Source organism: Pteronotus mesoamericanus, unplaced genomic scaffold, assembly GCF_021234165.1.
Source record: "Pteronotus mesoamericanus isolate MK-2021 breed Mesoamerican mustached bat unplaced genomic scaffold, CSHL_Meso_final contig_75, whole genome shotgun sequence".
In the NCBI taxonomy this organism is placed as follows: Eukaryota; Metazoa; Chordata; class Mammalia; order Chiroptera; family Mormoopidae; genus Pteronotus; species Pteronotus mesoamericanus.
Genome location: NW_026555249.1, coordinates 3,999,533 through 4,021,904, shown reverse-complemented (window position 1 = coordinate 4,021,904; position 22,372 = coordinate 3,999,533). Strand labels below are relative to the sequence as shown.

Genomic DNA, 22,372 nt, shown 5'->3' with positions numbered 1-22,372 from the left:
CTCCGTCCTCCTGCAGCGCGTGCCTGTGGGGCTGACAGGGTTAACTGGATGCACTAAAAAATAAACATGTGCCTCTTGGGAGCTCATAAAAGTGTACTAGAAAAACGTCTCTAACATTGGATCCACACGACTGCAGCCAGTGGCTTTCGGAACGGGCAGAGCAGAGAACCCTTCACGGAGCAGTGGATAAATAGAAAGAAATAGCCACTTCACATAGTTCAGTGTCGTCTCGTAAAACGAAAAAGGCAACATATTAGGAGTCCTTGTCACTGTCCACCCCTCCGTACATATCTGCGAGCTTTTTGAACCGCGGCCCCCAGTCACTAAGGTAATCATAGTCTTGGTCTCCCTCCGTGGTCACCGACTCCAGCGAGCTCAGGGAATCCGCCACCGAGCCGGTGCCCTCGTAGGCGTAGGTGGCCAAGGAGTCGTAGGGCGGGGCCGTGGGGTCCGCGTCATTTTCCTTTAACCTTTGGTTAATGAAATCTCGGACGTCGGTGTTATCGCGAGCTGCTGGAGTCCGTCGGGGTAGAAAAAGGGCTTCGGGCACAATGTCCCTGCGTAATTTGCTGTCCTCTATGGCTTCGGGATTCCTCAGGGTGCCGATATCAAAGGCCTGGGTGTCCTCCTCTCCGCCGCCTTCGTCGTTGTAACTGACAATATTGTCTCTGATGTCCTCTTTGGAAATGATCAAAGGCTCTTTTTTCCGCTGCCGCCTCAGAGCTGCAAACAACACCACTGTCACTGGAGGCAGAAACAAGACAGAAAGGGAAGGGGAAGTTAATTTGCCACCCAATTAATGCCGGGAAGACACACTGGGCTCCACCTGCAAGTTTTAAAGTCCTCGAGGAAAGTGCAGACTCAACTTTTATTTCTTTAAGGATGCAGTTGCCTTCATGCATGATCAAACCAGGACCCCAAAGAATTGGGGTAAATATTTGAAAGAAGGTAGCAATTTAAGTAGAGGATAAAACACTGTCATATTTTGTCAGTAGTTCCTTTTTCCTTTGAAAGAACAGACTAGTTTCAAGGTAAGAAAAAAGATGAAATACTTAAAAAAAAAAAAAGAAAAGAAAAAAGAGAAAAGCTCAGCCAGAGTGAGAGTATAGCAATAAGAGTGCAAATTATGCTGAACACCTAAAACGCTCTGAAACTGCTTAAAAGCACAAGGCTGGCACCTTCCAAATGTGTTGGAGGTTTGCATAACTCCACATCTAAAATAACTTTTGCACTATGCCTTCTTTTTTGTTTTCCTGAGAAAAGTGTAAAATTAGTTCCAAACCTGAAGTAGAGATGTGAATATTCGCATACCTTTCCCAAATAGGAGAAAATATTACAGATAATAGGTGGAGAGAGACCCAGGTACAGCTCAGAAAGCCATTTTGGACTTCAAGATCAGCCCATTCGAAGGGATCAGGTAATAACACACATACCAGATTATTTCTGTTCAAGATAAACAAACTATACACATTTAGTGGGAACTAAAAAAAAAAAAACCAACACAATCAATATCTTTCAAAGGTTCATGTTCTGTAGATTTTTTGTCTGGATGTTCTTTCTTTTGATTTTTCCTCCTAACTCAAATTAGAGACAAGGCAAGAATTGTGTTTAAATAGCTGCTGATATTTCTTCACAGCTGGCTGGCTAGAACACAGCTGGCTACCTGTGGAGAGACACATCTACAAACGGACATATTGGTGGGAAAATAAAAACAGAAACGGCTTAGAGAGAAAACAGCTATCCAGGGCAGAAAATGCATTGTTTAACTGGGTTTGTCCGTGGGAGTTTATTCCAGGAAGTACCAGTAACATCTCTTTTTTTCTCTCATCCATAAGATGGCCACATTTTTTTTCTTAATGAGCCATGAATATTGAACTATTACAATAAGAATCACAGAATAATGGCTTTTGGTGGATATGTGTATCTTCCTATATAATAATGGATACATGCATAACCTTGTGTCTATATATTAACATTTTACAAGTTAATATATTAATAATCGGTTATCTGTTAGGAGAGTTCTATGTGTCAAGTGCTGGGCTAGGAGCTTTACAGACTGATTTATTTAATTATCATAATAGCTCTACAAAATAGGTACCATGATTGTAATTCCATTTTACATAGAGGAAATTGAGGTTTAAAGGCGCCACATGTACAAGCAATTGAAATCCAGGTCAGCAGACTAAAAAGCTCGCGCTCAACCATGCTTTGACACAGGTTTGGATTAGAGACCATTTTTCAAGGATATACAATTTTGCCTATTTCAAATGTATTGTTGTGTTATTGTTTACATTCTCTTTTGCTGCCAGAGAGTATTCTGATACTTCATTTGTCGCATCCATTCAGGGCATTTATTCATCCCTCCATTCAGTAAATACTTATGTGGGGCCTACTCTGTGCCAGGTGCAGTTCTAGGTACTGTCAGTCAGAGTTGACCGAGATCTCCACCCTGATAAGGTGGGCAAGTGCTGGTGGGCGGGCGGTGGAGACAGAACATAAACAATGTGCGTAATAAACAAAGTGGTTAGATACGAAGAGCAGAGCCGGGAGTACTGGAGTACCTTTGCGGTGCGCGAGGGGCATTAGATGTTTTTTGGGGGGTAATTGCTTCGTTGAGAATGTCCCATTTGAGCAAAGGCATGAGGAGTCATCCAAGGAGCTCTCTGGCGAAGGGGACAGAGCTAGAAGGTCCTGGAGAGGGAGTGTGCAGGGGGCGTTTGAGGAACAGATGGGAGACCTTGTGGCTGGACCAGAGGGAGCCTGGAGAGGAGACTGGAGGGAGGGGCCACCTCGTGCTGGGTTGTGTGGGCACTTCTGTGCCTCCACTTTACTCTGGGGTCCAGGTGAGTGGAAATTGCAGGCCTTCGGGCAGAGGGAAGCTCACAAAATTCCTTGTTATACTGCTTTGCCGTGTGATCAGTGACATGGATTTGAGAAACAGAAGGTTGTGAGTAAAGACAGCTTTTGGTATTGGATGACAGACCAAAGCTAACTCACTCTCAGTGAATTCAACTCTGACGTACATGGGTTTGTTCCATTGTTTAAGGCAGGCATCTATCACTTCCCAATTCTCCCCCAGCTTAAGTCACCTATGTCTATCCTTGTCGTCCTCTGGGCACCTTAAAGTGCAGTTGTGTAGCAGAGAGAGGACGCATTGTCATTCAAAGGCTTTGACTCGCTGCCTAATTCTCCTACAGCTACCACTGCCTGTATCTTTTCTTATCAGCCCATTGCACCTCTGAGCGAAATTTCTTGATAGCATAACTGTTTAGAAGGGAGAGCATTCCAAAGCTAACTTCTATAAACCATAAACTGAGATCTAAGCACACAGAACAAAAAGGTTCTGAGGAAATAACTCACCAAAGAGGTGCCCTGCCCAGTCGCTGAGCACCCCGCTTTCCCTGCTCCCGTGGGGCCAGAGGACAGCAGTGAAATTATTTCGAAGGAGGAGGCCCTTGGACAAATTTGTGCTCAAATCCCATGGTAAAACTAGAAAGTAGCAAGTCATTTGAGATCAGGTTTACTTAAAGGACTTGACCTTTCTAAGTCAGTTTTCTTCTCTGAAGAAAGACAGTAACATGATTCCCACTGTTGTTGTCAGGAATGAGTTAATTTATGAGCATGTCTCACAGACTCTAAACGCACCATAGAGACACGGGATGCAGTGGTTTTTACTGTTGTTTTACTTTTGGAAATAAAACAGCAGATGCCACCTGATTCACTTTCTTGACTGCAGATTCCCTCCCGTATGAATGTGGCTTTCCTTCTCTTACAAACCCTCAGGTTTGCGCCCACGCTCTTCACCTGTCTCCTTTTCAGTTCTGGCTCCCTCTCAGCCTGGAAGGTGCCCTGCGTGCTGTAACAGCTCACGAAGAAAGTCGAGTGCTGTGTGGAAGCGCCGAGGCCGGGGAGAGAAGCCCTGAGGCCGGAACTTAGTTCTATCACCTATTAGTGGTGTGACTTGGCTATAGAACAGCACATCTTGGAGCCTCAGTTTTCATATTTACAATGCAGATACATATACATTAGATGGTGCTGAGGGGTGAGAAAAACACTTGTTAAGCATCTTGCTCAGTATATGACATGAGACTAGTTAAAGGTTAAATCCCATTTTTCTCTTTCTTTGTTAGGTACAGAATCCTGAAGAGATTAGGCAAGGTGCTTAAGGAGGCCCCGAGGCAAATGAGGGGTAATAGGAAATAACGAATTCGGTGGAGGAAAGGAGGAAAAGGGAGGGTAAAAGGAGCTGGTAGGGGGAAGAAAAGGGGGAGGAGGAAATGGGTGGATGAGCAGCGAAAGGAAGAACCGCCTCTAGGGGACGAGAGTCCCTGGAATTCTACCTGCGCACAGCCCTGCCCATCCAGCCCTTCTAAAAACAACCTTTAAAAAAACAATGTATAAAATATATCATACCCTTTTCCTCCAAAACAATTTTTACAGAATCGCCAATAGAAATACCGATTTGTCTTTTTATACTGTCAGTTTTTATTTATCCTCATACCTTAAAATACTTTCCTCAAAGATTAGATGACAGAGAGAATCACAGTTCTGAAGCTGAGTTTCAAGGTTTCTGTTATAATTAGCAAAGTTGATCTGGAATGTGATGTTCTTGAGTAGGGATCCCTAGGCATCTTCATTCTCTTCTTGGAGAAATGTAGGTCTATGTAGGTCTTCCTTTACTCTTCTCAAAGTTTCTATACTGTCCTTTCTTTCTTTCTTTTTTTTTTTTTTGAGTCCTTCCCACCCTGTAATTCAGGTTAACTGTAACTTCTTACTTTTCTTTTCCCATTGTGTAGGCAAGCTATACAAATCTGACTTTTATTTTTGGAAGGGCTGCATTAGTTAACATTGATTTCTTAGTTCATAACAGTCAAGGGCCTTTGAGCATTTTGAGCTCAAATTGTGTGCTTAATCGGTTGGTTGGGGGTAACAGATTTCATTTGAATCATTGTTATACCTTGATTTTTGCTTTTATTGCATTGATATCTTTTAGGTCCCAGATTTATTTCCTTGGTCTCAGAAGATCTTTATTATCAAGAGTCTGAGAAATAATAGACATTTTGTATGGCAATTATAGAGCAATGCTAAGAGGGTGGTAATTTAAATGGGTTTAAGTTTGCTGGGTTAGAGAAAATTTAATTGCTTTTTATTTTTCTGTGTGAAGGAGAAAAAGTCACCGCATTCCTCTTTCCAGTTTCCCATGGATTTTTTTCTAGATCTATAGCATTTATTTACATACCAGTTGTGACTAAAGAGAAAGTGTTAACTGCATACCAAATACTTAATGACAAGTTTTAAAACGTACGGTATCTACAATATAGGTATTTCACTGCAATATTAAGTATCTCCCAAATTTTTTTCAGTTCCAGGTTTTTAAAAAAGTTTTATTGTAGACACTATTACAGGTGTCCCCGTTTGCTGGCCTCCACCCAGCTCCCCTCCCCCATCCCTGCCCCAATTCCCTCTGGTCATCACCACACTGAGTTTTAAACGTTACCTCTGCAGAAAGGCCTTCATCAGATACTCTAGTCAGGATGACTCTTGCTCTTTAAAATTTAACAATGTCTGTTAGGTTAGCTATCAACCAACAAATGGGATGACAAGAGCGTATTTCTGTTGCCCTTACATCCCCCTGAGATTCATTCCCAGCCTAAAAGGCAAGAGATTCTCTTGGTGCGGTTGTTCCCTGGGTAGGTAAAAACACGGCTAAGTTTCACATCTGCTCATTCTCCAAAGTCACATTCAAGCAAAAGCTAATTCACGGTCAGAGAGCACAGATTCTCAGCACATATCTCTACTCACCTAGATCAGGCTGTATGCCTTAATGGGGGAGGCGGATAAATCTAGAGTGTCACAGTTACAGTGTGTGCCCCTCAGCTGGGGGAGATAGGAGGCAGGGAGAAGCAGTTTACCTAGTAGGGTCACGATGCACAGAAGGATGGCAATCAGAGCCCCCGTGCTCAGCCCCGTGGGGTGGACGAGGGCCTCGGCGTGGCAGGACTGCATGTTCCCGTGGTGGTCACATGCACAGACCCGGACAGTCACTGTTCCAGTGCTGCTTTGGACTGGGTAGTCGTTGTCTGAAATGACCACAGGCAGGAGATAGGTGCTCATCTCGTGTCTGTTGTAGCCGTTTTTCCGAGTTAAGATTCCTGCTGTGTTGTCTGGAACCGGAAAGCAAAGCGGTGAGTGCACGTGGATGACGCGTCATGTATTGGAGCAATCGTGAGGGGGATAGATGGGTGCAGACACGGATATAAACATACAGACAGAGAAGGCCACTTGCTCTCATTTACCTTTGTTGTCTTGAATAGTAAAGTTTGAGCCGCTGGCTGCTTCCGGGGCCAGGGAGAAGGAGAATTGGTGCCCGCTGTAAGGCTCATCCTTGTCAACAGCTCGGAGGGTCTGAATCAACTAAAACCCAAACCATCAAGCGTCATAAAGTATTGCTAGCTTAATATGTTCCTTACAGTTTTGCAGTGAATTGCTTGACTAAATGATTTCTAGTTTTAATTTAAAAAAATGATAGCATCACTGTGGCCAGGTAGCTCAGCATTGGCGTGATCTCATGATAGGCCAAGGTTGCGGGTTCCACCCCGTCAGGGCACACCCAAGAATCAACCAATGAATGCATCAATAAGTGGAACAACTAATGGTTGTTTCTCTTTCTCCACCCCACTTCTCTCTCTCTAAAAGTCAATAAATAAAAAAAAAAATTAAGTGATAACCTCTAAAAAATTTACAGCAAATCCACTCTATGCAAAGAACTGATGGGTGGGAAACAGCTCGGGGGTAACTCTTTGGTGTCAGGCTGTGCTGAAGGATTTTTAGCAGCAAATCTGGCCTCCTCCCACTAGATACCAGTAGCACTCTCTTCCTTGTGACAATAAAAAATGCCCCAGACACTGTCAAATGTCCCCTGGGGCACAAACATCACTGGATTGAAAAACACAGTCCTAGACCGAATCAAAGCTGCACAACATCACAGTGATCTATGAACACCGCAGCTTAAGGAAATGAAGGCACCTGTTGGCCGGCCTGCCTGGCAGTGCCATCTGGTCATATACAAAGGCCACCAGCATGCAAAAAGCAAAAAGGAAAATTTGGATATACAGCACATAACTTCAGCTCCCCACTGTAACATGTATTTTAAAAGTGTACTTCCATTTTGACAAACTGTAACATAACTTTTATATCACTGGCAGAAAAGACCTATTTTAGATGGGGACATGTGTAAAACATTCATGAATTTGTTTTGCTTGTACAGATGGGCATGCGAGTAAGCGGAATTATGGATTAGAGACATTTGTAAAATATGTTCTAGTCATTACTTTCTAGTATATGTGGTAATTAAAACTATCTGCTTACCAATAAAGGTTTTTCCAATAAAGCTGTGACTAATCTATTTTAATGAAAACTTAAGACTGATTTGGAATCAGAGTTTGAGTCTGATGAACTTCTAGTTCTTAAAAATTGTTTGTTCTCTTATGCAAGTTAAATATCCATCCTGGCTCTTATTTACAGTATTAATTTTGTTAACATTCACTTCTTGGACCATTCAATAGGGGTCCTTAGTTCTGTTTATCATCTGAATTATGAGAGGATCTAAATTAATCTGACTAAATTAATGTACTTTCACATGAAACTCACCTGATCTGCTTTTGCTTTTTCACAGACAAACGTTTCGTAGAATTCTGCAAATTCTGGGGCATTGTCATTGACATCTAGAACTTTGATATACAGGGGTACTCGGCTGCTCTGCTTTGGGTTATCTGCAACATGCCAAAACGCAAGGGACAGACATTTATATGGTGGTCACCAATCCCCTTTAGACAACAGTCCCCAACTCCTTCTTTCTTACTCAGAAACGGATTCCCTGCGGCTGCTGGGAGTATCAGAGAACGTTAGCTACCAACGTAGTCACAAGAAAGTAGAATTAGATTGTTTGGTACTTCTGGTCCCTGAGGTACACCTAGTGGAAAGGCCTGGGGCCACAGCTGCACGTGCTGATGTAGTGTAACTGCATGGTAAACACCAGAGTGGAAAGGAAGGCTATTCTGAAAGGGCACTCTAGAGCCAGGTTTTATTTTATTTTTAAATTTTTATTTGTTTATTTTTAGAGATAGGGGAAGGACAGGAGAAAGAGAGAAGCACTATGTGTGGTTGTTCCCTTGCAGGCTGCCTACTGGGGATCTGGCCTACAACCCAGGCATGTGCCTGGCTGGGAATCGAACTGGCGACCCTTTGCCTCACAGTCCAGTGCTCAATCCACTGAACCACACCAGCCAGGCTAGAGCCAGGCTTTAAAGGCAGCCAAGGAAGGAGGCAGGTGGGGAAAATGGGGACAAAGGAAGAAGGGGTGGTGGGGGTGGTGGGGATGAATGATTGTTATTGGTCTTAGTTCTTTTAGTTTGAGTGCCGAATAAGAGCTAAACATTGTGCTAAGCACTTGGCTACATTATCTTGTTTAATCCTTGCAGACTTCTGAGATCATTGCACCCATGGAACAGGGAGGAAACTGAGGCACAGAAAAGTTAGGTAATTTGTCCAGTGATAGTAAGGAGGGGAGATGTGATTCAAATTTTGGTCTAGCAGATTCCGATGCCCAGGCCGTTCGTCTGGGATAATGATAGAGCAGAATCAATGTTTGAAGACCTGGGAAAAACAGAGTACTTGGGTTGTCTTCTAGGAAAATCTCCAGGATAGTGTGACAGAGAGGTTCCTGGTCTAAGAATCAGGAGTTGGAGTCTCTCACCTCAGCTTTCTTCATTAATCAATTTGCTCATGTGTCAATTTGTTCATTCCCTTGATAAATATTTAGTGAGCATCTAATATCTACCTGGTGCCAGCCACTATTTGGGGTGCTGGAATACATGGGGAACACAAGAAGGATCCTGCTTCCTGAAGCTCTGTTCTAGTGTGGGGAGCAAACCGTAAACACATAAATATATCATGTGTCACTTGGTAAAAGCTATGGAAAAATTAAACAAGGAAAAGCAAATGGAAAGGCATGGATGCGCTACTTTGAGTGCGATGACCAGGGATGGCTTGTCTGATGAGTCGCCATTTGCACAGACACGAACAAAGATAATATTAAACCACGTGCCTGTCTCTGGCTCTGCAGACAGAGGAAGTTGCAAGTGCAAAGGCCTTGGGGCCGGACTGCCCGGATTTTAGCTCCTGGTTTCAGAAGCAGCGAAGGAAGTTCAGTGTGACTCCTAAGCCCCTTTGCACCTGAGGTTTTGCTCACACAGTTCTCCCAAGGTGGGAGCAGCTGAGGATGAAGTGTTCAAAGGTCTTCATCGCTAGTGATTTCAAGTATGTCTTAGAAACTCTAAATCTTAAAAACAGAATTTTAGGCACAAAGCTTAAAAATACACATGAGATGACTATTTCAGTAAAAAAATTCCTGATGTTATAGAAAATGGTACTTTCTGGAGGGAAATGATGCTATAATTTCACAGCTTTGAGTAGTGCCCACCTTGGTACTCACATTAGTGCCTCCACATAACTTCTGAAGAGTGAGTTCCTGCATAATAAATCTATAATGAGGAGCTCTCGCCGCCACCAAAAAACAATGCTTTGCTTTTGCCCATATTGACTATTTATTATTCTACTCAATGTCTTTCAGCCACTAAAATCTCATGAGTTATATTGACAAAGAATATGACTGTAATATACCATTTGATACGGAATGTTTCTCACTAGATACCCAAATGAGCTAAACATTTTAAAATAAAATTTTTGTACTTTTAAAATAAAAAAACAAAAACTAAAAAAAGTGCCATAATTTAGAAGCTTATTTTTAAATATTTAAATGATGTTTTAAAGATCATTTTTCTTTCGTGCACTTAGTTCTACACATTGTGTTTACATTGCACAGTTTTCACTGTGTATAATCATTTTATTTGAAGCATTCCTTTGGCACTATTTTTCTCTGCCTTAAATTTCATGGGGGCTGCCATAAAATTCATTCTAAACATTTTATTGATTCCTGGGTGGTTTGTGTTGCTCATTTTGTTGTACCATGGAAAAGTTAGAATTTATATCTCTTAATTGTGTAACAATTTTGGAATAGCAATTCTATAGAAAGCCGCAGGATCAATACCCAAAAGATTTCTAAACAATGCCTACATTTTGGAATATATTTGTTCCTCCTACCCACATGCACAATGTCTAACCATGAATCCATTTTTTTTTTCAGCTGCTTCTGCAATGTTCCGATTTATAAGCTTTTGGAGTCAAATCCAACATGTACTGATTCAACCCCAGTTGACTCCGATACAATCCCATTTTGTTGTTTCTAAACAGCTTAACTTCTGCAGTGGCCTGTGCATTTGTGAATAAACCAATGTGTGTTCTAGAAGAAACATTAGTGCAACTCATTACAAGGCTCTTTCCCTCAACATGTATTGAGAAAGGTCAACAACACATGGGGACGAGTTTTGGGTATGCTTCGCCGGACATTCCCTCTGGCCTTTGGGGACAGCAGTGTTATGGGTTTGACTTACTGATCTCGGTTGCTATCACCGTAATGTTGTGCCACAGCAATGTTTCTCGGTCAAGAAGTTTTGAAGTAAAGATGGAACCATTTCCAGAATTAATGTTGAATATTCTGTCCATATCTGTGTGTCGGTCGACAGAATACCTGAAAAGGCAGAGTAGAATTTAAAAAGGTTGTTTTTGTACTTGCTATTCTCACATCCTAAAACTATTCCAAGAATATGTTACGTGGAATTTTTTCTACTTGCAACATATATTTGAATAGCTATCACTTAACATTAAGCAAAATATTCTGAGAAATTGGTTGTTGACAACTGAGGTGTTAATAGTAAACTCAGTAGATAAGTTGCATGATTTTGAGTATCACCACTGCAAATTTTTAAAAGATTTTATTTATTTATTTTTAGAGGGAGGGGGAAGGGAGGGAGGAAGAGAGGGAGAGAAACACCAATGTGTGGTTGCCCTTCACGCACCCCCTACTGGGGGCCTGGCCTACAACCCAGGCACGTGCCCTGACTGGGAATCAAACTGGTGACCCTTTGGTTCGCAGGCTGGCACTCAATCCACTGAGCCACACCAGCCAGGGCACCACTGAAAATTTTCTATATGTAATTTAGACCAAGTAGGTACAGTGATTGTTATAATTTAACTCAAGTTTTTAGAACATCAGAACTTTAATGTGTGTATATTTGTATAAATAAGTAGGATCATTGGTTGTCTAATCATTTTATTTTAAAAGTTGTTACATTGAAAGAAGCAAAAGATGGCTCGTGTGGCGGAGGCTAGTGAGGCAGGGGAAGGGGATAGGAGATGAGCTTGGGAGGAGGCCCACAGGCTGGACCACAGAAGGATGGGCTGGCCATGGCGGGGAGCTGGATTTCCTCTGAGAGCGATCTGACTCTACCGGTGGATTTTAAGCAGGAGAGCGTCCCACCCTAAGTCACCCTTAACAAAGATCTCTGGTTGAATCGAAGAGATTGGTTGGACAGGCGTTTGTGAAGAACAGGATCTGGGGAAGACTGTAAGTTCTAGTTTTGATATATTGAGGCTTAAAGCCTAAGAAACATCCAGGAAGATGAAGATCTGGACTGACAGCCTTGATTTCCTATGCAACTGTGTAGGAAGAGTGTGTCCAGGGAAGGGAGAAAAACACTGGGGACAGAAGCACTTGAAGGAAGAACTGGAAAACAGGGATGCACAAGGATGCCCAGGACAGAGGAAGAACCTGGTAACTATTTAAGGAGAGTGTGGTGTCTTAGAAGCCAAAGAGGGAAAGAGTGAGTCTTCAACACTGAAACTGACGGAAGACTAGTAGATTTTAAGAACTGTTCTTTATAAATTGATTGCTAGTTTTTGGAATAGCTGTGTAAGGGGGAAATATATATACACTGTGTTTTATGGAGGGAATGTTAAAGAGAAGACTCAGAAGAAAGTTGATATGTTAAGGCCATTACGAACAAAAAACTGCCCATTTCAGTTGGATTCTCAAAATTTATATTATGGTAGGTGATTGAAAAATGTCAGCTCAGTAGAAATACAATTTAAGTAAATGATCTAATTAGTCATACACATATAAAATTATTATGAATGCTCTAAGGAAAATAAACCCTTGTTACTAACTTGAAAGAGTGTACAATGTCCAATATTCTCTTTTAGTTGATTATTTGTTTTAAAATATAACTAGTGAATTATAATATGCAAACTATTTTATTTTAATAAAAATCTATTTTTGTCATTTAGGAGGAGTCAAAATAAAACAGATATCCAATTATTATAGGCTACAGAAGCCTGATTTTAAAAGAATGAATGAAGATCACAATGGATGAATATTCATCAACCTGGGTTAGAATTTTTGTTTTAATTTATATAAACCTCATGTTTTATTATCAAAGGGATTAAAACAGATGAAACAGTTATTGTTTTTTCCATTTATGTCATGAATCAACATTTATTGAGCATTTAGGCAATAGCATTGAACTTGCTTGATCACCTTTCTTTATTTTTAATCTGAGAATGATAAATATTTACAGCACATAATTAATTACCAAAAAGAAAATCTCAATATTCATAAACTTTTTAAGAAATTTAATAATGATCTATAAATACATTTTTTCCTTGTGAAAAATGTCAAGCTTAAGACATGTTGCTTATTGACTTCATGAGCTGTTACAGTTACATACAGCAGCAATTTTTTTCTTGTTCTTCATCTCTTTTCTTCTTGCTGTAGTTTTAAGTTTTATAAGTAATTGTGTTTTCCCATCAAGCCTTGAAATAAAGGGGAAATGATGTGAGACACTTTTAGTTGAACACAGCTTTTGATTTTGAATAAATAGAAATCTATTTTTTCTTTAAAAATAAATACCAAGATGTATATATTTTTTCTTTAATTGGGAGATTTAAAAATTAATAGAAAACCTAAAATGTCTATATTGTTTAGGAAAGATGCTTGCACACAAGCCTTTCTTATTTGTTGTTTTCCTTTTCAAAATATTTCCAATTTATAGCCAAGCTCTTTACCATCAAATCACATTAATTGTGATCCTAACTGACAAGGAACAAGGTAATCAATCCCACTATGATTGTAGCAGATCGTCCTGCTAGGTGGCTCCTTTTTTCTTTCTTTCTAAAACTTTATTGTATTTTGTGATTCAATAATTTGTTTTCTAATGTATCCTCAAGTCAGGAAAATTTGTGGGTTAGCAAGGAAATTTGTTTGCATGTAACTTTTTTTAATAAAGGTATTTATTTATTTTTAGAGAGAAGGGAAGGGAGGGAGAAAGAGAGGTAGAGAAACATCAATGTGTGGTTGCCTCCTGCGCGTCCCCTACTGGGGACCTGGTCCACAACCCAGGCATATGCCCCAACTGAGAATCAACCTGGTGACAATTTGATTTGCAGGCTGTCACTCAATCCACTGAGTCAAGCCAGCGAGGGCTGGATGTAACCTTTTTATGATATATATTCATAATGACATTTTATAAAACTCTTTCATGGAAATCAGAGTCATTTGTGATAGTTTTTGGATGAAAATTATTTTGTTATTGAAGAATTAAAGGTTTGTGCCTTCATGATATATCAATGTTTGGGGGAGGAATTCACTAGTATTAATTGTATACCTAACGTATTGTGTAGCACCTAGTTGTTCAATATGTATACCTTGAATAACCAAAAACAATGTATGGATGTACCTTTCTAATGTAGGAATCAATTTTACCCTATAAAAGGAATCACTGGAATATGTACTTACATACCAATATGGCTTTGTGTATTCTATCTTTAAATCTATATTTATACATCAAATCCATGTGTCCCCATGGGGCGCCGGCAAAAAGAAATTTCATAATTAGCTGTCAGCCAACCCAGTTTGACAAACTACTTATTTCCACAAAACATAATATAATGCAGTGGGTGAAAATGATATTTGGTATAAAAAGCAAAATAGATATAAAAATGAAGCCTAAATTTCCAGAAGATATTATCTCTTTCAATTAAAAATGTGTTGACCAATCAAAGAGGTAACCAGATGCTTGTATTTGTAAACTTCAAGCATTAACACTTTTAAATTGGTCTTGACATTGACTTGCTAAGATTTTTTTCCTTGCACAGTTATACAAATTCCGAATGAGAGAATAGTTATAAAAGCACTTAATATTATTAGTGTTATTCAAATGAAGGCCATTTTCCTTATTAATGATACTAATGTATTTGGAGAAGCATTTGATGCATGGAGCTCTCATGTGGCTACTCTGAGCTGACCGTAGTCCAATTCAAGGCGTCTAGGTATTCCAGTGGAATGATAAAACTACAGAGTCTATTTTCCCAAGGATTTACAATTATTCTCAGAATGTAAAGCAGGCATTTTTTTTGTGTTTTAGATATGGAACTTGCCCTAGGGTTCATTGGGACAAAGAGCTCAATGGCTAAAAAGTTAGAAAACAACTGCCTTAGAGCCTCAAATTCTCATCGGCAACAACATTCTGCAATGCAGCTGGTGTGATCCTTTTGAAAAGTAGTTTTGGATGAGATAACACTTCTAATCAAAGCTTTCCGGTGGCTTCTTACCTCAATTGGAATAAAACCCAGTCTTTACCAGGGCCTAAAACCCCAGTAGGACTGCCATCAAGCTTTCCCGTGGCCTCATACTTTACCCCCGCCTCCCGCCTTGCTTACGCTCTTCTCCCTCCACACGCCTCCTTGTTACTCCTTCTGCAAGCCAAGCAATCAGACTTCGCCCTTGCTTTTCCCTCTTCTTGGAATGACCGTCCCCTAGATAGCAGCATGGTTCATCCCTTCCTTTCATTCAGATATTTACTCATATTATTTCCTACCAAGGCCAAGCCTGACCACACTCTCTAAAATAGTTCTCCCATATACCTGTTGTTTCCTTACTGTCTTATTTTACTGCCCCCAGTTTATTTCCTACCTGATGTATTACAATATTTATAGGTTGCTTATTTCTATCTGCCCCAATTAGAATGGAACCTCCCTGAGACCAGGACTTGGTATTGTTCCGTTGTTTCCCCAATGCCACAGACATGCAGGCGCCTTGAGGAGAATATATCTGTGGACTCACCGGCAAGGGTTCCTCTGGCTTCTCAGCCTGCTTGCTTGCTTTATGGGGAATTAGTTACACAACGATATTCTGGTTTAGCACTTTTTAATCTAGTCAACTATGCTCCTGGCTAAAGGCTGGGAGGTTGGCTTACTTTTGCAATTTCATGATAAGATTCTAGATAGAATCCTGAAGCACCTGAGTCTCCAAGAGCAACGAGGCTTTTCTTGCTGTATGATTTAGGACTAAGGTGTGAGGAAGGTACAGGGAAAATAGAGCTTGCTTTTACATAGTATAAATTGGATTCAGCTCTATTAACTTCCTCAGGATTTCACAGACAGACATGTATCATGAAACAGTTCTCAGTTTTATTCACATCTGCAAAAAAAAGAAATTACGCATCCAAATGGAGCATAATTCTGCCTCTCAGCGTTACATGCTAGGTCTTCCACACATGAAAAACAGATGCTCACAGCTTTCTCCACATCATTTTTGAACAAATTTACAACCTTAAAAAAGCAAAAACAAAAACCTGGGTCATTCAGGGGCATTACCTTGTCTCACTTCTACATTTTTAAAGTTTATGCCGCTGCTAAAATAATATTTATGTTGAGCAAACAGATAAAAGGTGCTGTTTCGAGTAGTTTTTCAGGAAGACACTGTGGTCGAATTGGATAAAGAAGATTTCTCTTTTTCAACTTGCAGACAGATATTTGAATATAAATCGACGGAAACTTATAAAAGGCGTGTCACAAAAGGGTGCTTACTTGATAGGATTCCTGGCAGCATCCGGGTCTTGGGCTGTGACCGAGCCTATTGTGGTGTTTATCTGAGCATCCTCTCTTATTTGCAGGACATAGGCCAGTTTGCTGAAGACCGGGGGCTCATCCACGTCCTCCACCACAATTCTCACCGTGGCTGAATCTTTGAATGGCCCCAGGTGGAGAAAGCGGGGTTCGATGTGAGGGTTGGAGGCCTCCACTTTGAGGGTGTACACTTTTTTCTTCTCAAAGTCCAAGAGCTTGGGGGGCGGGCACAAAGTGGGAAGTGACATATTTAAAGCAGGCAAGATGCAGAAAGCCAAGACATAAACTATGTTTGGTGCAAAGCCCTGATAAATGAAGAGGATTGTACGGCTTAGAGATGGCACTACACAGAGTGAGGCTGGGTGAAGGCGTGGGAGTTTGGATGGTGCACAGTCCTGAGGAAGGAGTGGGCCGTAACCAGGCCTGCTCTTGCCTTGAAAGGCGGTGCAGGGGCGCCGGGCATGATGGTCAGAAAGGGAACCTGGGAGCAGGACTGTGTTAGACACGCTTCAAAATAAACCCTTCCACGTGACTAGAGGGAGCCATACCAGGGGCAATGTGGCAACTATGTGGTAGATTATTCTGAGTCAGATGCGGTCACATCTGGCTTTCACTGAACACCAAATGAGTGTTTAAATTTGCCAGTGCCTGGGCCCCACCCTAGATCCTTAAACCAACACCTCCGGGAGAAGGGGCGAATAGGAATCTGTACTTTTAAATGCTTCCCTGAGTGATTCTCACGTGCGGCCAGAATTGAGGACCGCAGGCTTGTGTCACGATTCCCTATTTCTCGTTCAGATGAAATAGATTAAAAATGGCGGTTGTTTTTTCTCGAGAGGTGATAAAATATTCCAAGTGTTATCTTGATAAGGGCATTGGGCTAATTACTTGCCAAAGAAAGTAATGATCATTGTTGTCAGAGGTCTTTAGGAAAAGTATCTTTGCTTCTGGAGACATAGTGAACCCAAATGCTTATTGCTGACTTTTAGTTTTAGATAATAATATGACAAGGCTCACTAGAAACACAATTAATCAAGACGTTAGTGAATGCGATTTAGTCGGCTTGGCAAAATTTCAGTTTGAATCTGATAAGGCACCAGAAAAATTAAAAAGGTTAATGCACACTAATGGGCTTCCTAATTATATTATAGTGTAAAACATTGGTCTGAGTGTCACTTAAACATGTTTTATTGTATTTCCAGTTATTAAGACCTGTAATTCAAAGCTTAGGAGGAAAACATTGTCTTGTTATTTACATTTCTTTATACTTATATATACCAGCACATATAGCAGTGTGTTAAAGGACAGAGAAAATATTGATAAAAGTAAAATCAGTAAAAAAGCAACCAAAATTAATATTATTTGTAGCTTTGAAGTAAACAGTTTACTGGTTTTTAATGCTGGCCACACTTCTGTAGTGTGCTCTGTGCTATTAGACAATTTTGGGGGATAAATGGTGAATAAATACAAAGGGGACAAATAGGAATTCAGAGTATAAAAAATTTATTATTGTATTCCAAAAAATAGCTAAAAGCTTGTAGGAAATTTGTGTTAATTTATTTCTGTGGTCTTTATATCATCTCTCTAATTGAGGCCATTGTTATCACTGAGTGTATTACTCTTTTTCTTCAAAGAATGTATCAGAATTTGTAGTTTCATGTTTGTTTGTTTATTTGTTTCATTGTCTCTTTCCTTCCTACACTGGAAGTTCCAGGAGCAGAGACTATCCTGTTGAATCAACCATTAAACCTACAGTGTCTAGAACAGTGTCTGGCACTGTTTTTTCATTTAATTTATATTATTTATTTTCTATAATTTATGTATATCATTTGTTTATATTATTTATTTACCTGGGAGGTCCTTAATAAAAATTTATTGAAAGTATGGAATTAATGAATGCATAAGACTACTGAGGACCCCTAAAAGCCAACCAAAGAGATCTCAATGTAATTAGACTTGATGTTTTAAGAAACTAATTAGTAAAAGAGAATCTAGAGGAATGATTATATGAGATGTAGTTGCTCTCAGTTACCTGGGGAGCAGAGAAATGTAAAGGCATTCATTGGTATGGTATTCAACCAATGGCATTACCTTCTTTTTTTTTTTTTAAACATTCTATTTATTAATTTCTAGAAAGAGGGGATGGGAGGGAGAAAGAGGGAGAGAAACATTAATGCGTGGTTGCCTTTCGCGCACCCCCTAATGGGGACCTGGCCTGCAACCCAGGCATGTGCCCTGACTGGGAATTGAACCAGTGACGCTTTGGTTTGTAGGCCTGCACTCAATCACTGAGACACACCGGCCAGGGTGGCATTACCTTTTTGACAGTTATAATCCCTTCCTGGGTTTCCTGGTCAGTGATGACATCGAACATGTCCAGCCCCTCTCCCTCTATGATGCTGTATTCAATTGCAGCATTTTCTCCCACGTCGGCATCGCTGGCTTTGATGCTGCCAATTGGCGTACCCGGTGGAGAAGATTCAGGGGTGTTAAACTGGTATGTACCTATTAATCACCAGAAAGATACAAGTCAAACGTGGACTAAGGACACTCTATCATAATAGAAATAAAACTCATTTCCTAGCAGTTCTTTCAGACATCGCCATGGATGCAGGCAGATTTGTGCTTTTCTTAAAACAATTAATGGCACCCTATTCTCCTTTCATCTTTACTTTCATGATTGTTAAGAATATTTCTCTTAACTCATGCCTGTCTCTTTGCAAATGGCGAACACTTTTCTTGTCCTGTAAATAGCCTTCCAAGTTGACGGTGTGATTGTCAGAAAGACGGAACTGTTAGAGGAGGGTGCAGGTTTCCAAGCTTCCTGCTAATGTAATCTAGCAGAAAGAATGGAAAAGAATCTAACCCGAACTGTGACTTTAAGCCAATTACTAGGTATTATTTTAAAAGAGTTCTTTCTGTCATTGCTAATAATAACTGAAGGTGAAAATAAATTACAGCAATTTAGAGAATGTATTCTAGCAGTCATTCACTCAAACATGGAGCTGGGCTAGTCACAGTTGGGAATATAGGTAAATACATTGAGAGTTAAAGCTCTTAAATTTTTTTCTTTTGATTAGTTTTTAAGTTTTATTACATTATTTTTTCTATGCATAGATTTTCCCCATTCTTGAATTTATATTCCTAATTAAAAAATACTATATTTCACAGACAGACGCTTTGCTTATGTCCTCATGTTGCAAAATTGGTTTCAGGAGACTACATGTGAGTTTCCATTTAGATCTGCTAGGCGAGCATGTACTAAGGGCCAAAAGAAGAGAAAAAAAGTAAAATAAACTTATCTTCTCTCATCCAATACATTTTGCCAACTATTCATGCAAATTGTTTTGGAAAAAATTTATACTCTGACACCACTAGGATATCCTTGAATAATATTAATCCACTAAGTTATTGGGCTCATCCTTGGTGAAATAATAACTGGCCAAGTTTTTTCTGGTGTATTCAACTTCCGTGTGGGGTGCCTTTTACCCCTTTCGCTTTTCTCTCCCCTTGCTTTCATAGGTTACCCATGAATGGCTACCGGCTATCCAAGCAGGGTGCAGAGGGAGGTAAGGTACCTGTGCAATCTAGGTGCCCTCAATCCTTTTGTTATCCTTCCCCAGCGCATTTCAACATGGAAAAGGAGGTTTTGGGGTTAAGCGTTGGTAATCCTGATATTTTTAGTTTGGGCCTCTGGGGGACCTTTTAAGGCTCCTAAAACCTTTCTCCTACCTGTTAAATCAGAAAGCAGTTAGCTATTCTGTTTTTGCATTTAGTTAATTGTGATTAATCAGTTAAAAAAACAAAGGAAATAGAGCTACTTCTTGTTGATCCATCTGTATCTTCATTATAAAAGAAGCCCAGATTAGCTGACTGGCTTTTAAAAGATGCCATGATTGAGTGGGTTTTCTATTTAATATTGGGCAGCTATTTTCTCCTGGAAGACAGGATTCGGGTAATTTTCTTAGGAGATCATGGTCAGAAAGGAATTTTGTCCCTGGAAGCAAAATTACATTAAAACCCGGGGCCCAGCTGAGGTGCTCTGCGTGCAAGGTCCTAGTGCACTGCTTGACGCAAAGTGGGCATTTTCAAATGTTTTTTCCTTCTTCTTCCTTCCTATGTAATCGTGAGAGTTAATGATTTTGGAGATGGCTTTTGGGATCTCAATTAACCATAATGTAGAAAACTATTTATGAGTACAAATAGATTAAGTACATAGCGATTTGCACAAATGTATTTTTAGAAACAGTAAAATGATAAATCCTCCTCTTACAAAGCTTCGTGAGGATTTAAGAGCGATTACATGGTTGATTAAATTCACAAAATATAAAGTCAAATTTTTCCTAACAAATAGCAGCCTGCTTGTATACATATGTTCTGTGCAAGCAAATTTATGTCTGTGGCTTTCTTTTTAATAAGGACAAATAAAACGATGTTGCTTTCACAATGACAGCCATATCAGAAATCATTGAGCTAATTAACAATTCAGGAACATAAATGTTCACATCTACTGAGTGTAAGCATTGTCAACTCATTCTTAATAACGGTGCTGGTTCTTACTAAGTTCATTAATTTTGACAATTAATAGCAGTAATCGAAAATAAGCATCATTCTTCAATTTAGAGTTTTACAAAAGTGCATGGAAGAAAGTCGTCAATGAAATGCTCCTACTCTGGGGAAACTGGGGCGGGTTGTCGTTGACGTCCGTCAGCGTGATGTTCACTGTGGTGGTCCCAGATAATCCCCCCATCTGGCCGCCCATGTCCTTGGCTTGGATCACCACTTGGTACTGCTCCCTGTTTTCTCGATCCATGTTGATCAAAGCTGTCTTGATGATACCTATGGGTAGGATATTCAGAAGTGGAAAGGAATCTATTAAAAATATTTTATGGAGCCATTTCTTGATGCAAACACAGATCATCACCCGCCATATGCATAACACTACACAGATGTCATGGGTGGCATAAAAATGGTTACAGGTAACCTTTATACTGAAGGAAATGAAAACCACACGGGGAGACAGACACATTAAAAAAAACCCCACCTAAAATACAAGGAGAATAAGTCAAATCTTGCAACAGTGGTGACTGTTCAGTAGTATAAATATCAAGTGCTACAAGATGACAGAAAAATGTAACTTGGCATGTAGTACAATGGTACACTACTGGAGCTGCTTTATATATTTAGGTATATTCTGAGGAAATTGTTACAAAAGCCATGTACGTGAACTGACTTAAGTTTCACTTTACTGAACTGGCTAATTGCTCAGCAAATATGCCCACCATAATGAATGTTCTGGGAATTTTCTAAACCACAAAACTATGGTTTTAAAAAAAACACATAGCATCAGTTCTTTCATAATCATCATCTTGTATGATCCAAGAGAATTTAAGTTTTCCTAAAGCTGATGTGAACATTAGTTCAACTGGTCCCAGCAGGGATCAACATTCTTAAGTTAGGTGAAGTTTCCCTCTGTTGATAGGTAGTTATAAAATAATGAGGTGGAAGAACTTCTGAAAGTTTGCCTAATCTCTAGCTAGGCTTTATGCTTACATTAACAACATTCTTTCAAAAAATCACTGGAGAAGGCTTTATAACTTCCCTGGTAGTACATTCCAGTGCCGAACTACTATGAAGCTGAAAATATCTTTTATTTAAGAAAAATTTTAATGAGAATACCTCAGACAACACGTCAATTTTATTCCTATAGTCCTGGCTTCAGTGAAAGTGTAACTGCTTTCCATTCTCCAAACAATGGTATTTCTCTATCGAAATACCTTGGCCTTTTGTTCTTTAAGTTGAATAGCTCTAATTTTTTCATCCTCATTGTTTTCAAACTCAGCATTTTCTTTCTTCTTGGTCTTCTCTCCAAGTATATTGCCCCTTTTAACACATCAATTTCCAACTGGACATAGTCACCTAAGAAGGTTTTGGTTTCTACTGAGAATGGATGCTTGAAAAATGTTTAAAAGGAACTTGACTTCTATCATGATAACAAACAGAAGTGTAAAATGTAATAGACAGTACAAATGATACTTACTAAAATAATTAATCATAAGATAGTATGCTATGTTATGGAGAAAGTGCAGAAAGATGAGATGTTGAAAAAAAGGATTCCATTAAGGCAATCCACTTAATTAGAACCAACTCAGTCTGGATAGTGTAGACAATGGGTGATGACAAACAAGGCTAAATATCAGTGGGTTAATGCAAGTAAAGTTTATTGTTTGCTTATGCTCTGAGCAGGCCAGGAGGAAACTATACTCATCAAAACACTCAGATTTCTGGCTGAAGATGCATCCTAGCATTGGTTTCCACCCAGGACCAATGGGACAAGTGGAAGGGAATGTGGCAAATTACACACCAGGTCTAAAAGTTCCACTGGGAAGTAACTCACATCCCTGCCACATTTCATTGGCCCAGACAAGTCAAATGGCTACATCTAGCCTCAGAACATGGTAGAGAAATGTGAACCTACCAAATAACCAGAAAAAGAAGAATTGGAATCATT

The 22,372-nt window shown here is 39.9% G+C and overlaps 1 protein-coding gene across 2 annotated transcripts in view; it reads right to left on the bottom strand.

Moving 5' to 3' along the window:
* Nucleotides 1–253: 253 nt before the first annotated feature.
* Nucleotides 254–22,372, bottom strand: part of LOC129078968 (cadherin-6) — a 47,756-nt gene continuing 25,637 nt past the window's right edge. For both annotated transcript variants that reach the window (XM_054583906.1, XM_054583908.1), the window contains 8 exons: nt 20,533–20,700; nt 18,179–18,366; nt 15,823–16,076; nt 10,512–10,648; nt 7,651–7,772; nt 6,297–6,414; nt 5,913–6,164; nt 254–744 (listed from right to left, as the gene is read on the bottom strand). In XM_054583906.1, the coding sequence (XP_054439881.1) occupies nt 254–744; nt 5,913–6,164; nt 6,297–6,414; nt 7,651–7,772; nt 10,512–10,648; nt 15,823–16,076; nt 18,179–18,366; nt 20,533–20,700 (1,730 nt within the window). The remainder of the gene's footprint in view (nt 745–5,912; nt 6,165–6,296; nt 6,415–7,650; nt 7,773–10,511; nt 10,649–15,822; nt 16,077–18,178; nt 18,367–20,532; nt 20,701–22,372) is intronic.